Source organism: Schistosoma mansoni, chromosome 6, assembly GCF_000237925.1.
Source record: "Schistosoma mansoni strain Puerto Rico chromosome 6, complete genome".
In the NCBI taxonomy this organism is placed as follows: domain Eukaryota; kingdom Metazoa; phylum Platyhelminthes; class Trematoda; order Strigeidida; family Schistosomatidae; genus Schistosoma; species Schistosoma mansoni.
The window spans coordinates 14,672,261-14,700,163 of NC_031500.1; the positions used below are offsets into that span (position 1 = coordinate 14,672,261).

General features: G+C 35.7%; 1 protein-coding gene and 2 non-coding genes across 3 annotated transcripts in view; all 3 read left to right on the forward strand.

Moving 5' to 3' along the window:
- The window catches only part of Smp_149450 (putative trna-dihydrouridine synthase), a 23,701-nt gene extending 9,033 nt beyond the window's left edge, over positions 1-14,668 (forward strand). The window contains exons 7-13 of the mRNA XM_018798368.1: positions 1,557-1,622; positions 3,419-3,576; positions 6,055-6,235; positions 7,292-7,413; positions 9,425-9,815; positions 11,872-11,945; positions 14,401-14,668. Of these exons, the coding sequence (XP_018653317.1) occupies positions 1,557-1,622; positions 3,419-3,576; positions 6,055-6,235; positions 7,292-7,413; positions 9,425-9,815; positions 11,872-11,945; positions 14,401-14,521 (1,113 nt within the window). The 3' untranslated portion in view covers positions 14,522-14,668. The remainder of the gene's footprint in view (positions 1-1,556; positions 1,623-3,418; positions 3,577-6,054; positions 6,236-7,291; positions 7,414-9,424; positions 9,816-11,871; positions 11,946-14,400) is intronic.
- Positions 14,669-15,044: 376 nt separating this feature from the next.
- On the forward strand, positions 15,045-15,111 carry Smp_tRNA_02169_Gln_TTG.1.1. The gene has a single exon. It is a non-coding gene (tRNA).
- Positions 15,112-27,505: 12,394 nt separating this feature from the next.
- On the forward strand, positions 27,506-27,577 carry Smp_tRNA_02289_Pseudo_TTG.1.1. The gene has a single exon. It is a non-coding gene (tRNA).
- The last annotated feature ends 326 nt before the right edge of the window (positions 27,578-27,903 follow it).

Consider the following 27,903-nt stretch of genomic DNA (forward strand, 5'->3'; position numbering starts at 1 on the left):
ACGCGCGTCCTGGATTCCACTGCTAGCCACCATCCATCTTTGCCTATAATGCTTGTGAATTAAGGCAATATCGAGGCAATACGCACATTATGCACATATGCCAATTACAGACTGACCAGTTGCAGTCCTAAGCATCAATGGGAAGATTCAAACAAACAATACTAAGTGTACTTAAATTACGTTTAGACTGTATACGGATTAATTAGCATAGTAAATATAACTCTTTAATATTTGAATCAATTATTACTGAGTTCAAGTCTCACTATAAATATCTATGCTGAGATACAAATATATTCAACTGATTAGTCCTAAATTGAATGGAACACACTTTCTGGATTCCATTGTTAGCTATTGATACAAAGTCGAAGAATAACAGCACCCAATTCTATTAGTTCATGACGACTGTTCGTAAATCCATGGTTATATTCCAAACAGCGGTTACACCCATTATAGTTTATATATAAGTAGTATTTATATGGATTTTCATTTAGTTTGAAATGAGTTGAGTTTTTACGTAAATGAATAACCACGTAAAGGAGAGACAGAAAATAAAACTTGACACATATATTTCAAATGAACTCATTAAGAAATTTCTTCATTGAGTTAATTATTTTGTGACTTGATGGTGGACATATTCAAGTAAATCTTGAATACATTTGATTATTATCAGAAGGAGTTTTGTGATAATGATCATGTGCTCACTAGTGACTGGCTCAATGAGGTATTTCTTGGAGTTCTAGTGAGAAGCAGTGACCAGTGGAGTTCAACCAGGTCTGTTGTGAGATAGTAACTCACTGAAAACAATGGTGAATGTGTCACTCAATTTCGTGTATCGGTTGAAGTTAGACATTAACACCGTTGGATGCCGGCCGGCTCAGTGGTTTAGAGGTTAAGACTGATAGATTCTGGGTTGGAATCTCGCGAGGCGAGATCGTGGACGCTCACTGTTGAGGAGTCCCACGATAGGACGAAACGGCCATCCAGTGCTTCCAGGTTTTCCTTGGTGGTCTAGCTTCAATTGACTCATGATGTCAACTCTATAACAGTTGATTATACTTATTTTCCTGAAGAAGTTCAGATGAGACTTTTAAGTTTAATGTATTAAAATTTATTTAATTACTATCGGGGTGATATTTCACAAATAGAATTTTATGTCTAATATAAGTAGTATTTCATCTTCCTCAATATTTATCATTCTCTTTTTTGTGGGTAATTATATTCGTCACAGATTGATCTTATGTTTGATACTATTGAAAACCAAGGATAACTGAACAGTTGTTTTATTCTAGTGTCAGGACTTCTTAGCAGTGGACACCCACGAACCCACCAAGGATTAAAGTTGGAATTGGACCATTAGACGTCGGTTCAGAGTTGCCTGAATCGACCCTTGGTAGGATTATGAGTGCTCATTGTTGAGGATGAAATAGTTGCTCAATTCTTTCTTCTCTTCATTAGTATCCCAAACTTAAAAAGTCTGTGACGAATACTACCTACAAGTCAAACTAATGTCCTAAGAGTCCTTTCAACTAAACACTCCTCATTATTTTTGTTTTTAGATTCTTACTACTTTGACTACAAATCTTCGAATCCCAGTTACTTGTAAAATAAGGATTTTGCCTGAAGTACGTGATGATGATGATAATATGTTATCATGCTATGCTTTAATTGAATAATTAAAATAGTTTATGACAGATCTGTTTAAGTACTCACACAACTTTGAATTAAATTATAAATGGTAAAATTGGTAGACAGGTAGGTCGGTATGAATTCATTTATTGCAAGGATGCCCTTCACCATTAGACTCACTTTGTATGATGATTTCTTCTTATGGGTTACTTTAAGAACTCGTAATTTCCTAGTTTAAATACTGCAGATGTATTATGATAAAAACAAATTTATTTTCTACTCAAATCCTTTTTCTTGACTTTATTGTGTTGATATTCACTGTCAGAACTTGAACCGTCAGTACAATAGTATGAATCGATAGCTTAGTGATTAAGGTGTTTAATTTTGAACTAATAAGTCTCATGATCAAATCCCGTTCCATCTGTTTCGGTTTGTCCGATCGAGTTATATAATTAGCTCTCTTTTTTCGGTTGATCTAAAAACTCTCTGATCTTCACTTTCATGGGGATCTTCATAAGAAATTTAGCTCTGGTTGATTGGCTTTTTGAGTATCTGATCTTTCTATTTCAAAACTGCTCAAAAGGATCTTAAGTATTAATTTTGAAATCACGAACCGATCAAAGTTAGACAACCGTCGAAAACCTGAAAGCACTAGACTGCCGTTTCACCCAGGTTTTCAACGGTTGTCTAATTTTGGCCAAATTGTGATTTTAATGCGATGTAACATTTTCTAAAACCTCATACTGACAATATTAATTTTTTCTATGTTCGTATTACTTTTTGAAGATTCTCATATTTCGCTAGTACGTCTTATCCACTTTTGCTTTTCTACTTCTACCGTTTACATTACGCTTCCTTGTCTCTTTAGTATTCCCCCACTAGTGCATTGTGGAAGCGAATGTTAGAAGTCACAAATATACATTTAGTTGATTCCAAATATTCGAGACTACGCTTTATGGTGACGATTGAATTGAATTCTGATTTCCATGTTCCTTCCGTTTCTTGATAGCTTAGGTTTTATTGAGTCGAGGGCCATTTGAAACTTCTGATTAATCATAATTTCTTATGTAGACCATTGATTCAGTGGTAATTGATTTGCCCGGTGGGAATAACAAAAAAACTCATCTGACTTTCCAATTACCGTTTTTCCTCTTAAATCTATTCATTAGCTTTTCAACTTAACCGTTTAACTGAAAATTGGCGGTATATTTAGCTGAGTGTGTTTGTTGTAGTGCCATGCTTCGTTAATCGTTCACCTCGATAACCGTTATAATACAAATCTTAACGGTGCGTAAAATCAGAAGGCAAAGAGAAGCGGCAACTACAGTTTTATTAACAAATGACGCAGGCCAGAAGGCTATAAGCGCATGAGCAAATATCAGCGAGCGAAGCATAAATGACACTCAGTGGAGATGGTGGGTAAGCCAACTCGCTTTAATCAAGCGTTAATCAATATTTATAGTCAGATAAGAATAAGTTACAGACATATGATGAATAGGATAGGAAATGAACACATATATGCTCATATGAAAACAGTCAGGGTTGATAAGTGAATAATTAACAACAATAATTAACAAAACATGGCTCAAGATGGATAGGTAAATCGGCTTGTCCAGAAGCTAGAATAAGGTATATGGACTCTTAACATATCAATCGACACTACGCTGTCTTCAATCACTGATGTTTCAGAATTAAGATAATTAAATTATTTATTAAAACAAATAGAGAATTCAAGCATCCAATGAATACGAAATAGTATGAATTACATGTTTGTTTGTTTTAAATATTATAGTTAGAAAAAACAATTGCTTTGGCTAAACTAATTGAATCGACTGGTGTTGCAGCGATCACAGTACATGGTAGAACAATCAATGAACGTCCAGTGCATCGGAATCGTAATGAAGTTATTCAAACAATAGCTAATTCAGTAGGTATACCTGTATTGGCAAAGTAAGCAGATAGATAATAGTATGAATAAATTTTGAGTTATATATTATGTATTCTTGTTTGTATCATGATTATAACTTTTCAGTATTCGATCCTTGGAGTATGAAGTCAAGTACGGTTTTAAAAAAGTTGTCAAATGGCCTTTATTGAGGAAAATTGTGGTACTAAATTGAATTTCTACTAATGAGATGTTATCAGTTCATCACTCATTATCTTTGAGTTGGTTAATCAATCAGGCGTAATCAACAAAGTAGAACTCGGCATGATTATGTGTCAGTTTAAATGGCCATACTTCACATCTGAACTGCGAGATAGAACATTAGTAATCGATGGAGTGAAGAGGGAGTGGAAATCTAAACTTGAGAAATGCAGTTCAGAATTGCCAAGTTAGTTTGGAGAGTGGAATGTTAGAAATGACAAAACTGTAATCCTACGGGAACTGATTCTGAGGACTAGGCAAATATAATACTGGTTACTACTCAATAATTAACCAATTGCAAATATTTCAGTCCTTCAAGAGGTCTGTTACGATGCAAATAGCTCAGCGGTAACGCCTCAGGCTGTGCAGTTGAATGACTTGGGTCTGAATACCACAGAGGACATCAGTTCCCTCACGAATTCACCCACCTCTTGTTGACGAGTGCTAAATAACACAAAATCTAGGTCTTGATACGGGTTTTCGTATCGACTCTCCAACCACCCAACATCTCAACAGTCAGTTGTAAGTAGCTTGATTAAAACTGTGCACACCATGCAGCCATTATTTTCACCCCTGTCAAAGACCCATTCTCTTATTGATTAAAATATAATGGAGATTTCTAAACGATTATGTATTTACACATATACCGATTTCGCTCGATCAATTTTTAGTAAAAATGAATGATATATATTGCAGTCAAGGCTAAGACTTTCCCTTCTGGCTTACTGGATCTAGAAAGAGGATCAACATAGAAGAAGCCACATATATTCATTGTTCACGCTAGTAGATGGTAGAATTACTAATTTTCACTGTTAAGATATATCAGATAAGTTGGCATAAAAATAAAGGTAACAATGCAATAATCGAAGCTGTTCACGCTAATTAGATGGTCATTCAATTATGCGCAACATAGAACCTAACACATGCTCATCAGTTCAACTCGCCATACCACACTATCACAGAGAGATAAAACTATCAAGACAAACATCAAAGTAGTAGAAGCAGTAACAATACCAGTGGTAGTAGAGAAGGTCAGACATAAATTATATGATTTGAGAAGAAAGGTTGAGTTTGCACAACAAAAAGTTTAAGTATTTAAGAACAAAGAGTGAATGAAGCCACACCTTTGTGACTGATTCTGAACCGTGCTTTCCAACATCTCCAACCCCCGATCACAACAACTGCGCAAACCTCGACTAGGTAATCTTCACTTGCCAACGCAGCTCACTTCAGTTGTTAACGACTTCATAAATTAATACCAGTCATTGGTTTGGGTGCTCATATCTCTCTTTTGATCTACTCCTACGTCAGGCAACATCACGCATAGAGGTGGACAGTAGTATGGCATACGTAATACACGCCCCGACTATCCCTATCAATTGGGACATACTACCTCATCAACTGATTTGCAATCTTTCCGTATTACTGTATGCCTAAACTCAACATTGCTCATTTGATCTTTCCATGAAACATGAGTAATGATTCAGAGATACCTATAATGAAAAACGTAAAGCCTGCACATGTCTTCTACTTCCATACATCATTTTTCTTTGTAACAATACAATGCTAGTTTAATAGAATAGGTATAAACCTTTTTCGCAATGATTATTTATTTATTTATTTATACACATAAATATTGTTACAAACGGGTACCAGATACATATGCGCCCCACAAATCAAATGAGATTTGTGTGAGGGCTGTGGTACTGCTCAGGTGCTCAAACTGAAGCAGGTGGTTTTCTTAGGGGGCCACACCCGGAGCCTTTGACCTAAAGATCTGATCCACAAGGCAGTGGAGCATCGCGAGGAGATGCAGTCCCATGGTAGCCGGTGACCAACAATTGGTTCATACGCCATTTGTTCCTTCAGGATACCGGAGTCCATGTGCACCATTGGTTTGGAATCATGGTTTTCCAACTCCCCTAGGTGGAATTTTCGTGTCTACCAATCCGGTTAAAGCGCCGGACATTCGCTTTTCGTTCTCTCAATTTCGTAAACAACAGTGATGCCACGAGAAGGCAGTGAGTAGGACTTCCCTGACAGAGGCTATATATTCGCGTGGCCATGTGAGAGTATTTCGAGAGGGAGATCGGACTCTCCCCACTCTCGGCCATACCAGGGCAATGATTAACTGACTAATAATCTGTTATGCTACTCTCTGGGGATAATTAGCTATTTACATATTTATTATGTGTTAACATTGCTTTTTCTGCTTGTTTGAATAAAATTATCTTCTATTATGTATTTATCTTTCATTTCTATTTTGTTTATCTTCATTTAAGTGGTGGTTCTCATGATATAATTCGAAATCATGAAGATATTGAATATTTTCGACAATTGACTAGTGCAGCTGGTGTTGTTATAGCTAGAGCTGCTATGTCGAATCCTGCCATATTCAAATCATTTCAAGTTGATGAACCATTGCCTAAACTTGAGGAAATTATTTGTAGATATTTAACTTTGGTAAGTAGTGTTTCATTTTTTGTATGTGGTTTTTTGTTGTTTCTTAACAGTATTGAATAGGCTTGTTCTCATGTTGTGTTAACCTGGCATATACATAGATCTTTCATGATGTTTTTTGTTTGATGCAATATGTTGAGAATATCCTTCTCATCACTAGTATACCGATGAAGTTGGTCAGTCAACCATCCATCAGATGATGTGCTCACGAGATTGGCCAAGATAAAAATTCCATTTCTAGGGGATATGATGCATGCGATTGGAAAAGTGTTGCTCAAATTTCCATGGGACCAATATATATATATATATATATATATATATATATATATATATGACTGAGTGCACGGTTATTCCTCTATTCGGTTAGCCAATGGAAGCTTTCTTTTCACTTTCGGTCTCTTCACTCGTGTATCTAGTTGGGCTCATGTATGGGAAGCTTGCGTATCAATATCAGAATCAGACACCACACAACAGGTTTCCAATGGTGGTCTAACAGTGACTCATTCATTATCTCAATCAAAACTCAACAATCTCCACAACCCTACACTGATAATTATCATGCGCTCACTAGTGACTAGCTGCGAGAGTTAATTTTTAGAGTTCTGATGAGAACCTGTAACCAGTGGAGTTCAACTGTGTCGAGTGTAAACCAGTTACCCACCGAAGACAATGGATAACAGTCTCACAATATCGTGAATTGGTTGAAGTTAGACATTAACACTGTTGGATGCTGGCTCAATGGTCTAGAGGCTGAGTGTTTGCACGCGAGGCCCATGATCCTCGGTTCGAGTCCCACATGCGGGATCGTGGGTTCGCACTGCTGAGGAGTTCCATACTAGGACAAAACGGCCGTCCAATGCTTCGAGGCTTTCAGTGATGGTCTAGTTTTGATTACCTCATGAATTCAACTGTGAAAATTGTTAAAAATAAAAATAATGATATACTTGTCATCTCTTTTTCTGTATTATTTGTATATACACATGTGTATAATATCTCTTTACATGGTTAACTAACATTTAATTCATCTTCTATGCTGTTTGTATATTTTGATATTTTTAGTCGGTTCGTTATGATCATCATATAGCTGGTGCAAAATATTGTGTTTTACGGATGTTACACAATTTCGGTGGTACACCTATATATGAAGATGTATTAGCCGCTAATGAACTACGTGATCTATGGTATTTGTAGTTTGATTTCAGTTCAAATTTATTGTCTATCTACATATATGTTTATTACAACTCATAATTGGATAGATTTTTTAAATATTTGTACTTAATATACACGGAAGTATACACTGATGGCCTCATCAGAACTCGAATCCAAAACCTTTATGCCTCATGAAGGGTGCATCACATTTTTAAACCAAGAAATCGTAATCTAATGGTTTACATTTCCAGCATCATTCAATTTGCAATAAGGTACAACACATTCACTCAAATGAAACCAATCTTTAGAAACTTGTCAACTACATATTTGGAAATTATCAGTAAAATTTTAAATTATGGTATTTGGATATGTCTAATGAATGCCTCTCTCAATCTGTTATTCTAATCAAACTAGTAAACAGAGTGAAAAAACTCCCATAGTGATCAATCAAGTCAAATATTAACACTTATCCATAAACTCATTAGCTCGACTTTTTCATTATCTAGGTGTATAATGCTAACTTCCAAGTTGTGGGATACATTTACCACTCAATAACTAAATACATACCGATCTCTATGTAATCGTCTTTAAGACACACTTTGTGTGTGTGTGAAGGTGAATGATGCGTATTGTCTCTACTTATACCACTAACCTGATAAGTAGTATGTTTTCAAATAAGTAATATGTGTCACTCAGATTCTCAATTTCTGTGTAAAGACCAGTTAAAATAACAGACGGTCTGATGAGTTCTATTTGCACATATAACTATTTTGATTTGTAATTCATGTGTGATTATGACCGTAGCATCTAACAACATACTGACCTCATTAAGTATATAACTAAACTATTTTTGTTACCAAAAGTGAATAATTCTGTTTACTTAATATTGTTTGTTTGAATCTTCCTATTGATGCTTAGGACTGCAACTAGTCAGTATCCAATTGGCATATGTGCATACTGTGCGTATCGCCTCGATATATCCTTAATTCACAAGCATTGTAAGCAAAGATAGGTAGTGGCTAGCAGTGGAATCCAGGACACGCGTTTCGTCCTATTCGGGACTCGTCAGCTGGATGTACCTGTATCCTAGGGTTGATGTGTGATTCAAACAACCAACAGAATTAATTCATTTCAGTTCTATATTTTTCCTTGTTTTTTTATTTACCCCTACGAGTTTCTTTGTATCAGAGATATTTATAGTGGATGAAAATCTTTACTCAAAGGAAGTTCTATTATAAATCTTGCAAATTTACAAATAATTAATGTTACATTGACTGTGACCTATGGTAATTTTGAATAACAAACTATTGAAGGATTCTTGTAGTATGAAGTTGGATCCATGCAAACTAAGTAAATCGAACGAATAATGCACTACAATATTTCAACGTTAGTAGTCTTTCACACTATGATGGTAACAGACATGACCTTGAAGTGTAGAATTACCGAAATAAGAACTAGGACAACTTATCAGACTACAACGAAAGTTAGCGGAGACGTTTGAATAGGAAGAAAAAAATCGCGATCCTCCTGACATGTCAGAACAACCATTTGAATTATTCCTAGCAATTTATTTATCAATCGTTCATCTAGTACATTTCTTTTTCCAACATTATCAATCTACATGATTTCAGTGTTAAGCTTAAAATAATTTACTTATCTTAAGCAGTGGTTAGAGACTTTGAATAACCATGGCTCAAAACCGTTTGCAGTAGCGCAGGTGTGTCCACTCTTTATCTCCTCTAAAATTCTGAAATTTTGGATTCCCTATGACGTTTTTTTTGTGTTTTCGACTAGTATCTTCGACGCCTAGTTTTTTCTATCATCACTAATACTGTGAATACCTCCATCATTCTTGGATTTGACCTGACAATTTTATTTCCCTATACCAATAGGGTATGGTAACTTGAACCAATGTACATACGAACTAGGTTCTACGTTGAGGCAGATTGAATAATTTTTCGAAAATTGTTGTATATACTTTATTCCTTTTTATTTCTTTTCTTAATAAATCAAATACTTATTATTACTATTGTATTCATCTAGTGCCATTTGGAATATGTTAGATGTTTACGATCATGAAATGTCTAAACGATTAGAACGTTTAAAAAATCATCATCATCATCAATTTACATTAAACAATTCAACAATTAATTGTAATCAAGAAATAATTTCATCTCCTTCAATATCAATTTCTTCTGATACTATCCTAATTCCAGAGAAACGATCTCGTGTTGAAGAACTTTCATCAAATACTACAATAGTATTAGTAAATAATGATAATGATATAACTGGGGTAAAAATAAATAATTTAGAAGAAATTGTACTCTCTATACCATATGAACGTAGATTTTGGCCTGATCATGGAACTAGTCCAAAACAAATACTTCGTGAACATTGTAAATTATTAAAATGGGATTCACCTAAATATGAAACTGTAAGTTTTATTGTCTAAGGTATATATTTTAAAATTTTAATTCATTATGATTATTTATTTATCTTTACAATCTGAATTTTCAGAAATTACTCACTGTAGTCGATTTAATAAATATATGAACTATGAACAAAGGTGGATAGTGGCTAACAGTGGAATCCAGGACGCGCGTTTCGTCCTGTCTGGGACTCGTCAGCTGGATTCCACTGCTAGCCACTATCCATGTTTGCTTATAATGCTTTTGAATTAGGGCCATATCGAGGTAATACGCACAGTATGCACATCAGTAATTATTTAGACAAGTAGTCTGTAGCCGAAAAGTACTGAAGATCATATACACTTTCAACGTTTTCATCAATACTGGAGATCAATATTCATTTTGGTATTGGATCATCCTTGCAATCTTGACAGTTTGTGCGAAGTTTCACCAGAAACCTTAGTTACTTAGTTTGTATGCTTTTGGAGTAGAGTTTGTAAATGATAAAAATGAAACATTTTGATATTATGACATTAGGATATTATCCTATTTTAATGCTCTCAAAATGAGCAAGTATACTGAGTATAGTAGTGATTTCTCTCTTTTTCACTTTAGTCTCTGTTATATTACCCATATCAGATACCTTATTAATTATTAAAGCTATCATTTACACGTAAAGTATTAAACCAAGCTAATCCAATGAGTTTTCAAGTCAAGATGATGATACACTAAAAGGAAATAAATCTTCTTGCTGTCTTAGCCCTCTGATTGGACACTAAGTAATAGATAGAACGAGCCCCACAAACTACAAAGAGTTAAGATTCATGGTCATTTGTGTTATTAGTTAAAGAGAAGGTCGTTGTTCTGATTAACGTGAGCGAACTCATAATTAGCGGGTTCTATTATCAAGTGACCCGGTTAAGTGAACAATAGAGAAGTCTGAATTCATAACGACCTGTTAAATAATGAGTTTATAGGTATTTGTGCCAAGGTTGGACTTGACAGTTACATATAAATTGAGCACCGGATAGAAAATTAATAATAAGATTTATTCACTTTGAAGAAGTGGCTTACACAAAGTCACGAAACGTCAAAAATATAATTTTCTACTCATTGGGACATAACAAAAAATATATTTATTGCTGACTTATTAAATAGGAAGGAATTATTAACACATTAAAATAACGATCTAAAAATCAACGGGTCACCACGAACTTCTTCCCTTCATGTCACAATCACACAAATTACCTTCAAACAAATTCATACCTGTACACTTTAATAATGTTGGTGATTAGTCTGTGCTAATGACTCTGTTACCTTACCATTAGTAACCAGACATGCTTTTAGTTATTTCCTAAGTGATAAAACCTTGTTTTCACCGATTCAAACTCATCACATAATATACTGCGCAATACTCACTAGTGTTGGACACGGTTGGAAGAAAGTTAGGGATGGTAAAACTAAAACGTGGCATCAGTCCGTAAAGTCACTAATTTCTCGTCTGAGCCATGTTGGTAGATACAGACCACTTGGTTGGTGTCTGCGCGACTATCGTAACCAGTGGTTTGAGACTCTGGGTGGCATGTCTCAGGATCGATCACAATGGCGTAGGTGTATACACTCTTTGTCTTCCCCTAAACCGTGAGATTAAAACTACTCTATGCTTTTCTTTCTACGAACTAATTCATTCTCCCCGTATCGTATCCTCATACGCAATCTTTACTTTATATATCACTACCACTGAAGTAACTACTTTATGAATTTAGTGTTCATCTTGTTGTGTCAATGAGGTGTGACAACTTGAACCAAAGCATGTATATGCATGGTCCTGCCTTGTAGCTGACTGACTAGGAGTATTAACAATAAAATAAAATACATTTTTACACATAAACCACTTTATACCCAATGAAATTAACTCTACATTAGATTTACATCGAATTACATTACCACAAATATTAGTCATTTGGAGGATGCGAGAAGTCGTACCGTTCTTATAAAATTATTGTATATTCAAATAATCCATAAAATCATCTGTTGTATTGTCATTCCAATTGTGTGTGTATATCTCTGGAAAAATTGTAGATTGAAGATCGTGACAAAAGATCATTTTTCAGTACTGTTCTAGTGGATGGTAGACGCTATCGAAATACCAGCGCGTAAGTTGTGTGTAGTCATTACTATGTATGATTTTTTTGTTAACCATATTTCACTTGTAGATCTCTTTGCTTTAAATGACCTAATGAAGTTGCGTAATCACGTAATAGTTTATCTGTAAAATTATTATTATTTATTTATTTAAACCTATAAATATTGATACGCGGGAGCACCAGTTACATATGCGCCGCCCAAATCTCCTTTGATTTGTGTGAGGGCTTGGATACTACCCAGGTGCCCAAACTGAAGCAGGTAGTTTTCTTAGGGGGCCACCCCCGGAGCCTTTGACCTAAAGGTCTAATCCACAAGGCAGTGGACTTTCCGTGTCCACCAACCCGGTTAGAGCGCCGGACATTCGCTTTTCGTTCTCTCAATTTGTAAACAACACCCCTGGTGTGAGAAGGAAGTGAGTATGACTTCCCTGGCAGATGCTATATACGCGTGGCCATGTGAGAGCATTAGGAGAGGGAGAGTGGACTCTCCCCACTCTCGGCCGTACCAGGGCATGTGGGGGCAACTGTAAAATGGTAAACCATTACATTTTTGATTTTACAGTTTATGGTGTTTCGGGGCTTTTGTTGAAAATATTCAACTGAGTGTCGTAATATGTTGTGATAGACTACTTGATTACTTGGAACATTAGTCCTTTGAATATTGACCTGAGCCACTTCGTTAGGTATTGTAAACTCTTTGATTTGCATTCTTCTTAATGGTGTCAACGTATATTTTAAAGTTTTCAATGTCATAGTCTAAAATGGGTTACCGTGTTTCATTTGTATTCATTCTTTTTTTATCTTCATTTAAATCTTAAGCAGAATGTCATTTGTAACTCTTCTTTCTTTGATCTTATTGGTTCTTTTTGAACTTGGGATCTTTAAATGTCTAGATTTCCGTCACATAGTTGAAACTAATTTGTCTCGTTCACTCCCTATCTTTTTGTACTCCTATGAATTATGGCAACTTTACTTACTTACTTACTTATTTACGCCTGTTACCCCTCGTTGAGGAGTATAGGCCACCCACCAGTATTCTCCATTCAACCTTGTCCTGAGTAATCCTTTCTTATTCTTTCCAGTTGTTATTCATCCTTTTCATATCTGCTATTTCCCGGCGTAATGTGTTCTTTGTCCTTCCTCTTTTCCGCTTCCCTTCCTGATTCCAAGTTAGGACTTGCCTCGTGATGCAGTTTGATGATTTCCTCAATGTGTGTCCGATCCACTTCCAACGTCTTTTCCTAATCTTCTCTTCAGCTGGAAGCTGGTTTGTCCTCTCCCATTTATGGCAACGTAGTCTAATGCATATTCATACCATGTTATATGTTCTCTATGATAATCAACTAATCAGTTGCTTAAATTAACTAGAGGCTTATAACAGTCTCTTTAAAGGTTTTAAATTCCATTTATTGGTTTCTTTTCTTTCAATTTCGCATGTTTTAATATAGAGTAGTAAAAATTTTATTTTCAAAAGTCATTACGTTGCATAGCTTCTGTAAATACATCCATAGTATAAGCGGAGATGATGAAAATATATTATTCATGCAAAGCGTTACTCTCAAAATTTACTAACTCCTAGTTGAAATCGAATGTGGATAGTTCAATGTTTCGATTGCACTCAGTGATTAAAGACTTTTTTTGTAATATAACTCAAAGTAGCGGAATTCAGAACATGCGTTTCAAACTATTTAGGACTCGTTACTTTTATATACCAGCATCCGAATGATGATGTTCATAATGAAGAGAAAGGTGTTGATTCTATTCTCAGTGTGTTAACATCCACACTAATGTAGGGGTATATTCAGCTGATGAATTTCACCTGGACCCCTAAATGTCCTGGTACGGCCGAGAGTGGGGAGGGTCCGCTCTCTCTCTCTCTCAAAATGTTCTTACATGGCCACGCGTATATAGCCTCTGCCAGGGAAGTCCTACTCACTGCCTTCTCGTGGCATCACTGTTGTTTACGAAATTGAGAGGACGGAAAGCGAATGTCCGGTGCTTTAATTGGACTGGTGGACACGGAAAGTTCAGCTAGGGGAGTTGGAAAACCCTGATTCTAAACCAATGGTACACATGGGCTAGCTCCAGTATCCTGACGGAACAAATGGCGTATGAATCAATCGCTGGTCACCGGCTACCATGGGACTGCATCTCCTTACGATGCTCCATTGCCTTGTGGATCAGACCTTTAGTTCAAAAGCTCCGGTTGTGGCCCCCTAAGAAAACCACCTGTTTCAGTTTGGGCACCTGGGCAGTATCATAGCCCTCACACAAATCTCATTTGATTTGTGGGGCGCATATGTATCTGGTGCCTCTTTGTGCCAATATTTGTGTGTTTAAACAAACAAAAAAATAAATAAAGTCCAAAATACACTTCTTGGATTCCACTGTTAACCGTATATTGAATATACCGAAGATTCTTTGTTCAATTTATTGTAGTTGTTTATTTTTTTTCTTTTAACAGATGTAAATCAAAGAAGTATGCTGAACAAGCAGCTGTATTAGTTTGTTTACATGTGCTAGGTATACCGAATGGAAAAGTTCACATTGATGAAAATAATAACGTTAATCTTAATAATAACTAATTTTAAATAATCCCTTTGATCACAATATTGTGTGTGTTACACATAATATTGATTTGTAAGTAACCAAAAAAAGAGAAGTTTTCTTCAATATTTTGATAAATTTGATTTTTGGATAGAAATAAAAACTGCTTTTGTATTGTGTAATGTATTTGGTAACTTATCTAATGATAATAACATGGATATCAGGACTCAGTAGCTAAGTGGATAACGCAATGGTGTTTGAAGTGGACGGTACTGGGTTCCAGTCCCAGAGCGGATATCGACTGTGAAGTGCAGGTACGTCCAGATGACGAGTCCGAAATAGGACGAAACGCGCGTCATGGATTCCACTGCTAGCCACTATCCATCATTGCTTATAAAGCTTACGACTTCAGGTAATATCGAGGCAGTCCGCATAGGGATGCAGATATGCCAACAAGAGAGGGATCAATCGCAGTCCAAAATAACAGTGGGACGATACAAGTAAACAACAATAAGTGAATATAACTTCACCCCATTGCACAAGCAGGTGGCTATCAGGACTCAGTAGCTAAGCGGATAACGCGATGGCGTTTGGAGCAAAAGGTACTGGGTTCGAGTCCCAGAGTGAACATCAACTGTAAGATGCAGGTACATCCAAGTGAGGAGTCGTAAATAGGACGAAACGCGTGTCCTGGATTCCACTGCTAGACACTATCCATCATTGCTTATAAAGCTTGTGACTTTAGGCAATATTGAGGCAGTGCGCATAGGGATGCATATATGCCGACAAAATAACAGTGGAAAGATACAAGTAAACAATTACAAGTGAATTCTAGTTTGAGTTTTAAAACAGATCTGTGTTTTTTTCAAATTTTCTGATACATTTTGATAATGGCGACTAAACTAGGCATGAAAGTTATGTTAAAAAAAGTAACCACTTTTACCTTTGATCATCCAACAGTTAGTTTCTTTGTGCGGTTACATTCAAGCTTGTTTGATAGAGTCCCATTGATGCTAACACAATTAAGCATTTCTAATGTTAGTTGATTGATGATAACTTGCAGGAAACTGTGTGCGTGAATTTTTCACTATTTGACACTCGTCAACAAGGCGTACCTGCAATTCTCATGGAATTGATACTCTTGATGGGATTCGAACTTGCGTCATTTAGCTCTACAGTTTAAGATGTTACCAACTATCTGATGTTTTAATACAATATACGTGATACCGATTCACTTAGACTAATGTCCGCATTACCACCTGTTTGATAGACTTCACTTACTGTTAAAGGGCTAAATAAACATAATCTTGATCACTACTTAATGATTGATCAATTATTTATTAGTCGACAATGAATTGAAAATTAATGAAACGTCTAGTCGTCATATTTTCATCGTTCGCCGCAGTAAAAGGAACAAAAGTAAAATATTGTGTAGAAATCCATGGCTATCAAATAATCCATTTATAACTTCATGTAGAGTTGATTGTGAATGATGCTAAATAGTAAGGTGGTGGTAGGATTTAATCTACAGGAAACCCTGGACATAGGTTTTGTGTTATTTTGCGATCGTCAGCATGGTGTATCTGTAATCTTGAGGGAAATCATACTGCCAGTTGGATCCGACCACGTGTCACCCAGCTTCACAGTCAGAAGGAAAGACCTGGTGTATGTGACATTTTTCACCACTCAGTGATCAATCGGTTGTAAATGCATCCTTACCCTACAGGAGGACAGTCGCAGCCCGAATAGTTCAGTGCTAGCGTCTCTGACTGTAAAGCTGGGTGACACGTGGTCAAATCCGACAGGGAGTATCATTCCTCTCAAGATTACAGGTACATCTTACTGACGAGTGCGAAAAAAACAAAACCTACATCCAGGGTTTCCTATAGAATACCTTTAGACACCGTCTTACATCTCAACGTTGTGTACATGATGTCGACTAATGGCCACGTTCCAACTTGATCGGTATGATTCGATTTTCACGAAGAAGAACTTGACATACATCTCATCGGTCATTAATCAACAAGTTAAATAAATAGCAAGGGATTCAAATCATGATGATAGCAATATTAATCAAGAAGTATATGGTTTATGAGAACAGAATGGAAAGATATGTATCCAGTGAATACTGAAACGAAACTTGTAGGGTAAGATAAATAGTAAATACACCTGCCCTATTGTGGCCGATTGCGAGCCAAATCACCCAACACCAACTTCTGTTATAGCGGAGTTAACTAAATAGTCTGTATGTACCAGGATGACATAAGTCAATGATCAACGACTTCATGTACTGATGCTATGTTATACCACAAGTTAGAAATAGTAATGAAAAGAGTCAGAGTTTGGTTCTAGACATATCACCATTTCAGTTACCATTCATTTTTGTATTCTCCTTGCAGTAAATAAACTGGTGGTGTATAACTTATGCACGGGATTTGATCAACAGTACAATGTTGTAGTAAAAAAAACTAAATAAACACTGAGAATTAACGAATCTCAGAAGGCTCTGTGTCTAGATGTCTACTTTACTTTCAAAAAACACTTGAAGCATATCAAAAATATAGATAGATTGGGAAAAACTAACTCAAAAGACAACACACGTTTGTGATTAACACAAATACCAAACAACAAGATGAAATTTAGTTCTACATCTCTGAGGTAGTAAAATAGTCCAAGTTAAATAAGATTATAATCAGAAGGGGATTTGTGGAGATTTCAGTATATTTCAAAGTTGAAATCATGAGTCACTTGAAGCTGAGGAGTCCCATAATAGGACGAAACGGCCGTCCAGTGCTTCCAGGTTTTCGATGGTGGTCTAGCTTCAACTGGCTCATGATTTCAACTTTTAAATAAGATTCCAAATAGTAGTATGTACAGAAGAAAGGACAACTATAAGTAGAAGAAGTAGCTGAGACAATGAAACGAACGCGTAGATAGATAAAATAATTAGTTCTTTAAAATAAGTAAATATGACGTGTAACAGTAGGTAAGTCGTAAAATGGTCATACTACTTGTTAAGAATGACGAACCATAGAAATATATATTAGGTTTGGCAGTTATCCGAGTCTCGTACTGACATGCTGCGCTTTGTATACGCGAGACAAACCAGAAAATCAAGAATGAATAAGAAGCATTTGGCGATCGACCAAATGGACACATATATATATATATATAACACAGCATGTTGTTCTGTTGTCATTATTATACATATATTATTTGGATTAATGAATTTAGAAAGTCGATTACCTGCTGAGTTAATGAAATCATATACTGAATAAATTAGAAATATTCCATAATGAAAAGTATAGATTATTTTTTTCTGCATTCATTTTTAAGTAGTAGTAGTAATTACGACGAAATTTGGATAGTGATAAGATAATACGATAATAGAGGAAATAATGTATGGTGATGTAAATTTATAGTTGATTGCTTGAACGAATATGATCACAGTTTGATTAAATAATAATTATTTGAAGGGGGTTTTGTGTAGATTTTACTAATTTTTTATATACTTGAAATCATAAGTCAATTGAAGCTAAACCACCATGGATTACCTGAAAGCTTCGTTGGATACTGGTTGGCTTAGTGGTCTAGAGGTTAAGTGTTCGCGCGCGAGACCAATAGGTCCTGGGTTTAAATCTCGCGAAGCATGACTGTAGATGCGTACTGCTGAGGAGTCCTCCAATAGGACGAAATGGTCGTCCAGTGCTTCCAGGTTTTTTATGGTGGTCTAGTTTTAATTAACTCATGATCTCAACTATTAATGTTACTATAATATAAACGAAAACCCCTTTTGATATTAAATTTATATATAATTAACAAGATTTGAAAAGTATGTTCACTGAAATAAATCTTGATCTTCAAAAGATTTTTAAATGTTGTTGAGTTGAACAATGTTTTGTCAAAAGCCTATAGGAACTGAAAACATAGGTGTCATTGGATTATTGAATAAATGAATGACTAAAATAGCCAGTCAAAGAAATGGGAAGATTGTTGTAGTTGAAAGGGATTTTATTGTGATACTTCAAATGGATTTTTCTATATAGGTGTGATAAACATAAGAATATAGTATATTCAAATTTCGGAGATATTCTACATTACTTACACTGGAAAGTGCAGGTAGTGTAGTGAGTCTTATCTCATTTTTTACAACTCGGTCTTCGCATGGAGTATAATCAAACATTATAGATAGCATGGATAGCATACTGTGCGCATGCGCTAAACTTACTAATTAACCAACTAACTAAATTACTAGTCCACTCAATCATCCACTCTTCTCAAATACTTCACTACTAACACCTACTCTTAATTAACAAACAATTACCGTCATCTCATCACACTATTCCATACACAATAACTAAGCCTACACCATCAGCCATCGACTTACCTGATTACACTTACCATATAGATTAACCAGAATTAATTCACTACTCACTGACTTTCCATCTTCAGTTTAGATATAAAGTATGAACAGAGTAAATTTTACAAAAATATGAGATAAAATTAATTCATATCTCAATACATTTTTAGTCTGTTTTGATGATCTAATTTAGAAGAACAGAGGGATTTTAATGACTAAACTCTTCATCTTAGAGAAGTTAATACCTCATAATATCCATTGCCCCATATAACAAATCTTGACAGTTATTGGTAGATCAATATTTTTGACTAGAGAATTTAAACTACTCATAAGTAAGAGGAAATGTTTTTCAAAAAATGTAAATCGGTTAAGTGCTCTAGCACGAGACTGGTAGGTCCAAAGTTCGAATCTCGCGGGGCGAGGTCGTGGATGCGCACTGCTGAGGAGTCCCATAATGTGAAGAAATGACCGTCCAGTGCTTCCATGCTTTCCATAGTGGTCTAGCTTCAATTGACTCATGATTTCAGCTATGAAAAATGTAAATTTCAATTTTTCTCTGTCATGTAAACACTGTAGTGTCGGTTGATATGTTATGGCCATATACTTTACTCTAGCTTCTGAACAAACCAATTTACTTATCCATCATGAGTCGTGTTTTGACCTTGGTAATTATTCACTTATCAACCTTGACTGTGTATAGATGAGCATATGTGTGCACACTTCTTATCCTAATCATTGCATGTGTCTGTAACCTATTTTTATCTGACTATAAATATTGATTAACGCTTGATTAAAGTGAGTTGGCTTACCCGCCATCTCCAATGTGTGTCATTTTTGCTTCGCTCCCTACTATTCGCTTCATCCCTCTGATTTCCTGTCCAAATCAATGAGTGTACGAAATATATGTATTCTGTTATTTGACTCCGTTATTCATCAACGCGGATTAAGTCATGAATTCCATACTAGGATAGACAGGGTGTATCTTTTGAAAGCAATCATTCATATGATCTAAATGAAATCATATCATGGCCCACAAAATTGATGAGCCGCATTTAGAACATGCACCATTTCTCAACAACACAAGCTCGGTTCATTATTTACCACTTATTGTCTGTAACTAACTAACATTTGAATATCTTGGTATAATCCTTAAACTCTGACTTAATTGTTGTTCGATTTTGCTTTTTATGGTAAGTCGTTTCAGTAATTCATGTTAATAAATATTTTAGTTCCTGGGTTGGAATCTCGCGAGTGCGGGATCGTGGATGAGCACTGTTGAGGAGTCCCATAATAGGACGGAACGGCCGTCCAGTGCTTCCATGGTTTCCCACGGTGGTCTAGCTTCAATTGACTCATGATTTCAACTATGAAAATATTTTAATTGTTTAAACATCTCTATCATATTAAAAGGCCAATATATGAACGAAGAATATTCATTTCAATAAATTCTCTCCAAGTTCTACAATTAGATATCCAGAATAATAATCCGTAAAAATGGTCAGCTTAAGGGTAAAGTACATCGTTTAAAGTTATAGCATGTGAATTTAGGATTGTTGAACAAAGTAGAATAAAATTAGTAATTTTTAGATGACTCATTACTTATGCTTATTACCCCTTATGGAGGAGCATAGGCCACTCACCAGCATTCGCCATCCAACTCTGTCCTGGGCAACCCTTCCCAGTTGCTATTCATTCTTTTCATGTTTGCTTCCAGTTCCCGACGCAGTGTTAATTTTATTCAGCTTATACGTTCAGTGAAATTATAAGATTCATGATCCGAATAAATATGGGTCAGATAAGGTGAGAAATAGAATAGTCTAATTACATACTCAATCAAATGTTTAATGGAAAACTATAATTTGTAAAATGACTAGTAACATATAATAAGGTGGGATAAATGAGAAGTAAATGAATCATGTAGATGGGAGATTAATAATAATGTCAAACCAATAATTCATTTTTGTATTGATTGCTTGAATCTTCCCATTGATGTTTAGGTCTGTAATTGTTCAGTTGCTTATTGGCATATGTGCATCCTGTGCGGATTACCTCGATATCGCCTTCAGTCTCAGACATTATAAGTTGAGATGATTGTGGTTAACAATGGAATCAAGGATGCATGTTTCGTCCGACTTTGAACTCATCAGCTAATAGTTAGTAATTTTATCACTTAAAGGATAGTGAAAACTCAATATTTTACTATATTATGAACTGTTGTGATAAATATATAATATTTTGTGGTAGAATATTGCCTTCTTTAATCAACTGTTTGAAGTATTTTGCCAGTGATTCTGTAGGTAATGAGAACGCGAAGTGAGACAACCGAATGTATTTGACACTAAAACATGACAACCATACAGTAAACAGTTAATTTGCAAATTATCAATCAATTTTCTCATTCTTGATCGTTCCTTCTGCAAATATCAGTCCAGCGTCTCCGATTATTTTAATTCATATATTTTCATACCAATCGCATTTTCGTTCTCGTTATTTCATTATCGATCTTCGGACAAAATACATTCTATTCTTGATCATCACCAAATACTACTTATGTGGATATAAGTAACCCACACCATAATTCTACCACGAAAGCTAAATTCATATAATAGTTGGGTGATGTAAGTTCGAATACTTTGGGATACATCTTGAAGGTAAATGGAAACTGTGAAGAAGAAAATAATATTAATCTTTCTTGAGATTTAAATCTAACCAACTAGCATGTATTGAGTTAAAATAATAGGAAGATTGTCTTACTATACTACCTTGAATTCGTATAAGATTTCATCTACAAGGGATTTATTCAGTCTATAATTATTTGATAACTTCGCCTCTAGCTCATCTAGATTTACTGCCGGTCCCAAGGCTGGGTAAAGGAGAAAAGTTGGGCATGGAGTTAGCGACCTCATTCCATAGAAAAACATGTTAAAAAAAGCCAACCAGGTTAAATCAGGACCGGAGTCAGAAAAGGCTCTCTACTCTCCCCCCTTCCTCTTTCTTCTGGTGATTGACTGGATTATGAAAACTTCGACATCTGAGGGGAAGCACGGAATACAATCGGCATGTCAGAAACAGTTAGATGATTTGGACTTCGTAGATGACCTAGCCCTCCTATCTCATACACACGAAAAAATACAGACGAAGACAACTAGTGTAGCAGCAGCCTCTCCAACAATAGGCCTCAACATACAAAAACGAAACAGCGAAATTCTCAAATACAACACGGAGAACACCAGCACAATCACACTTGATGGCGAAACTCTGGAAGATGTAGAAACATTCAGGCGAGGATTGGCAAAGCAAGGGCAGCATTCTTACAATTGAAGAACATATGGAACTTAAAACAACTGTCAACTAATTTCAAAGTGAGAATCTTCAATACGAACGTCAAGACAGACCTACTGTACGGAGCTGAAACGTGGAGAACTACTACATCCATCGTCAAGGAAGTACAAGTACTTATAAACAGTTGTTTACGCAAAAATACTTAACATTCACTTGCCGGATACTATCAGCAACGGCGTTTTATGAGAGAGGACAAACCAGCTTCCAGTTGAAGAGGAAATTAGGAAAAGACGTTGGAATTGGATAGAAAATACATTAAGGAAATCACCAATGTGCATCACGAGCCAACCCCTCATTTGGAATCCGGAGGGGAAGCGGAAAAGAGGAAGGCCAAAGAACACATTATGCAGGTAAATAGAAGCAGATATGAAAAGGATGGATAGCAACTGGAATGAACTGGAGAATACTGCCCAGCACAGAGTTGGATGGAGAATGCTGGTGTGCGACTTATGCTCCTCGACGAGAGGTAACTGGTGTAAGTAAGTAAATAATTATTTGATACTCTCTAAAGAATTTAAATAACAGTTCCTCAGAGGAAGTGACTGAACACTTAAATAATGAATCTCTTAAACAAAATTTTTATTAGAATGAATCAATCAAATTCAACTAAAATCAATACTTACAGGATATTATTGTTATTACCATAGTATACATATAACTACTTCACTAAGGATTAATGGATTACAAAAGAGAGAGTGAGGGATTATTTAAAAATTACGGACAATCAAAACTCAATCCTGAAAAATATTATATGTGACGAAAAATAAATTTCAAAAGGATATAGAACGGATCGAATAACCTATGAAAGTATTATGGTGTGTGTTACTGATGTCGACAGATATAAATAGTATGTATCATCAACCAAAAATGAAATGTCTGCTGACAGAAAGTTAATAAGATTGAAGAAAAGAGAACAAGAATAGAGAATGATTATTGTTGAAACAAAGGAACAATCAAGTCTGAGACGATTGATTGACATTTTGCAAATGAATTATTCACTGTATGGATCTTAGATTTAACTAAGATGTTCTGTAATTTTGTATTGAAATACATTCGATTGTCCCTACTTGTGTTCTCATTCACTACAATGTAGGATTGTATATTAAACTAAATTTGAAGTATAGAACACATATACTCATTTGTATAGACAAATAACAACAGGTAGAGACAGGTGTCTACCTCAGTACATTGGAAGTTGGTTGCGCAATTTCGTGGATTGGTTGAGGTTAGACATTAACACCGTTGGATGCCAGCTCAGTGGTCTATCGGTTAAGGGCTCCGGCTCGAGACTGGTAGGTCCTGGGTTCGAATCTCGCGAGATCGGGTTCGTGGATGCGCACTGCTGAGGAGCCCCATAATAAGACGAAACGGCCGTCCAGTGCTTCCAGGTTTTCGATGGTGGTCTAGCCTCAATTGACTCATGATCTTAACTATAAAATTACTAAATCTCCACAAAAACCCCCCTTGTGATAAAATGTATTGCCTATTCTTGACCCAATTATTATAAATATTTTAATTTCAAATAGGTTACAGAAGGAATGTAATAAAATGAACGAATTAATTATCTTGATAGTTGAGATCATGAATCAATTGAAGCTAGACCACTATGGAAAATTTGAAAGCACTGGACGGCCGTTTCATCCTATTATAGGACTCCTTAGCAGTGCGCATCCACGATTCCGCATCGCGAGATTCGAATCGAGGATCTAACAGTTTCACGCGCGAGCGCTTAAATACTACTATATTATCCACAAAACCCCTTCTGATAAAATTAATTATCTGCCAAAAAATTAAAAACCTCTAAATTCCTTTTTCTCTCTCTATTTCATTATTTATTAGTTTATGAGATAGCTAACTGATTCCTATTTGAAAACAGGGGGTTTTGTGGAAATTGTAGTAATTCAATGGTTAAATTCATGAGTTAATTAAAGTTAGTCCGTCATAGAAAACCTGAGATCACTGGATGGCCGTTTCGTCCTAGTACGGGACTCCTCAGTAGTGCACATCCACGATCCCGCTCGTGGGATCCAAATCCTAGGACCTTCAGCGTCGCTCTCGAACGCTTAATCTCTAGACCACCTCCTACATGTTCTTGTTTACGTCTGTCTAATAAGATACCTTTCTACAAACTTTTATACTCATCTTCTATTTAGTTGTGTTTGTTAGGTGCCAAAAGTCTGTACAGCAATTTAAAAAGTTAGAAGAATATGATAATTTGGAAAGTTTGTGAGAATAATTAAGTATATATGTTAAATGAATATTGAGATGGTGGAGATTTGTAGCTCTAGTGATTGATTTTGATAAAGTTTTGTTCTCTGACATGACCAAACTATCCACCACAGAAAACGAAACTCCATCAAAGTCAAATGGATGTTTTATTATCTTTTCTCAGTTAAAATTGTAAGTTTGATATACCCCCTCCCCCCAGAAAAAAACAATCTCATTTAAAACCATTAAGGTTAGATAATAACCCATGTTTAAATGGTAAAAATGAACAGTGTAAGAATATTAGGTGTGATCGATCAAAAACATGTAGGATCAAGTCAATGTCATGTCATTCTGATCAAGGTGATTTATGTGAGTGTCTGTGTATGTTAAGGATGAATGAATGTGACATTTATGATGTGAAACGATAGAGTTTAATTTGTATGTACGATAATGGTATGAAATGTGAATAGAATCAGATATGATAGTTCGGATACATGGTCGAAATCAGATGGATAGTGAGGCCTCGTTTTCTATCGAGAGTAGTAGGATCAAACAATATACGGAAAGCTTCAGCTATTCACTTTTATTTCTAGTTGGAAAAGTGTTTTTCTATTATTCTGATGCTTTTAATATTGACTTGATGAATATTGAAAATGTCATGGACTGCTATTATCGAGTTAATTTAGAGTCTTTCCAGTTTTACAGGATTATTAGGCGATTTTTTTGTGTACCTGAGATGTTCTTTGACCCGAGTTAAAACTTCACAAGATGACTCTTCAATATAGAAGGCACCCTGACTTATAGACGCCATTCTGTATTGACACAGAGCGGATTCTTTCTTTTATACAAACTAAAGCATTTCAAATAGTGTTAGTTGTTTAGTAGTATGCTTTAATTCTGTTGTTTGGAGACTCTTTGTAGTTCTTCTATTGTACCATGGCGATATGGTAAAACTTCCCTATCGATCCATGGTATTTCATTCGGATTATTATTTAGCAGTAAAATGTCTTGTTTTATTGTACTTTTAATAATCTTCATATAGAAATTATTAATTTGTAAGTTGTTAATCATATGCTTTCGTTCTATTCGTTCATCCTTTTCAGATGTAATAATCGTGTTTGCTTTTCTAAAATGATTTAGCTCTAGAGAGATTTTTGTACCGAATGGATTTGCTGAATTGAAGTCTACATGGCGATTTGAATGTGTTGGTTTACAGTAGATGGTTAGATATAGAGCTACACTTAGATTTCTTTTAACTAAACAATCTAAAAATGGTCGCTCACCGTGTTCGATTTCATTCTCGTATGTAAATTTAATGTGAGATGAGAGTGTATTGATCAGTTTAGAAAAAGATATTAAGTGAATCTTTTTTATGACAACGAAAGTATCATCTACATATTTATTCCATATTCATGGTTTTGTAGTGAACGATAACACAAATGGGGACAATCGGATGTATTTCAACACCTGCACTCCAGCAACCTGCTGAGCCATCTACATCCGATATCCGCTGAGCTGTGCATGTTCAACCCTCCCCTTCTGTCGATAGAACCAGCTACAGCTAACACCACCCCACCAAAACATTCCACTCGACGTTACCTTCCAGCACTAAACAGCCCCAACTAACAGCTCAACCCCAGGTCCACAACGGGGTCTGCAAAACAGCACCCTTCCCCCCTCCTGCTTGACAGTTACATCAAATGTAGTGAGCGAGAACACTCACTGTTGATGGATGATACATACTACTTATTTCTGTCGACATCAGTAGCACACACTCCAGTTTTATGTCATTGGCGCAAACTCTGTAGTTTAGATGATAGTATTATTATTAGCATAAGTGACTTGTTATCACAATATACTTGTTTTGTATTTTATGCTTTGAATCAGTTGATACCATCTCAAGGGCTTAGACTGATTTGTACAGATCCAACTGACAAGTGGATGATTGGCTCCCTCAAGACCATGAATGACAACTGCTCGTGCACATCAATTTAATCACATTCTAATTGAAGACTGTTCACTTCTGATAACATAATCACCTAGCCCAGTTGCTGATCAATTATCTATCAATCGGACAACCTAGTTTCATACAAGATAAATGAGGAAAGAGATAAAACCCAGAATATAATCTGGATAATTAATGTATAAAAAGATTCTGAACTCTAGTTTCTAGCAAGAAGAATAGCTCATATTATAGAGCTGGATGATTTAGATTTGAATATGCCAAGGAGTATCAGTTCCTTAAAGATTACATGTATACCTCACCGATAAGGGCCAACTAGAACAAAACCCAGACACAATATTTCGTATCCCAACATTATGTACGCGATGTCTAGTCCGTTAGACTAGTGACAACATTCCAATTTGATCGAAAGGATTTTAATCAGGTCTAAAAGAACTAAGGAAACTTGGGATTGATCATTACTCAATGATCAATAAGTTATAATGGAAATTACGTAATTCGATTGTCTGATCAATGATTTGGTTATGTAAATATAACTTTGAATTGCGTAAATGCAAAGTATAGTTTATGAGTTTCTATTGTTCGGATTTCAAAGATCTGTCATAAGTTACAATTAGAATAACCTACAAAGTTTAAATCCCTTGTTATCAATAATGATATAAAGCCTTCCAAACTTCATCTAACATCTTGGTGATTTTATTTACATAAGTAATTTTTTGTTTTTCATTACAGTAAGTATGTCAGTTTACTTACTGAACTATAAATAAATATTATTTAACAAAGATGGATGGTTGAATCCAAGACGCACGTTTCGTCTTGTTTGGGACTAGTCAGCTGTATGTACCCGCATCCTAGGGTTGATGATTACTTCAGGACTCAAATCACAGTACCGTTAGCTCCAAACACCATCGCGTTATCCACCTAACTACTGATTCCAGACAGTCACTAGTTTGTATAATGGGGTGATTTTATAATTTATGTTTGTATTGTTTGTTTAAATCTTCTCATTGATGTTTAGGATTGCAACTGATCAGTCTCTTATTGGCAAATGTGACCAGTTGCAGTCCTAAACATCAATGGGGAGATTCAAACAAGCAATACTAAGTGAATTTAAACTTTACCCCGTTGCACAAGCAAGTGGCTATCAGGACTCAGTAGCTGAGTGGATAACGCGATGGCGTTTGAAGTGGACGGTACTGGGTTCGAGTCCCAGATTGAACATCCATTCAGAGATGCAGGTACATCCATCTGACGAGTCCAGAATGGGACAAAACGCGCGTCCTGGATTCCACTGCTAGCCACTATCCATCTTTGCTTCCCATTGATGTTTAGGACTACAGTATTATATTATATATTATTTGGCCATTATTATGTCCCCTTTCACAATGGCATTTACTGGGAACAATAATAAAAACATAAGTACTTTAGTAATTGAATTTTTACATAATGTATAGAATTTGTTTAACAAGTAAAACCAAGGTCAACTTATGTCAGCGGGTGTCTAAATAAAAATAACCTATTATCTATGCCAAAAGATCATGTGATAA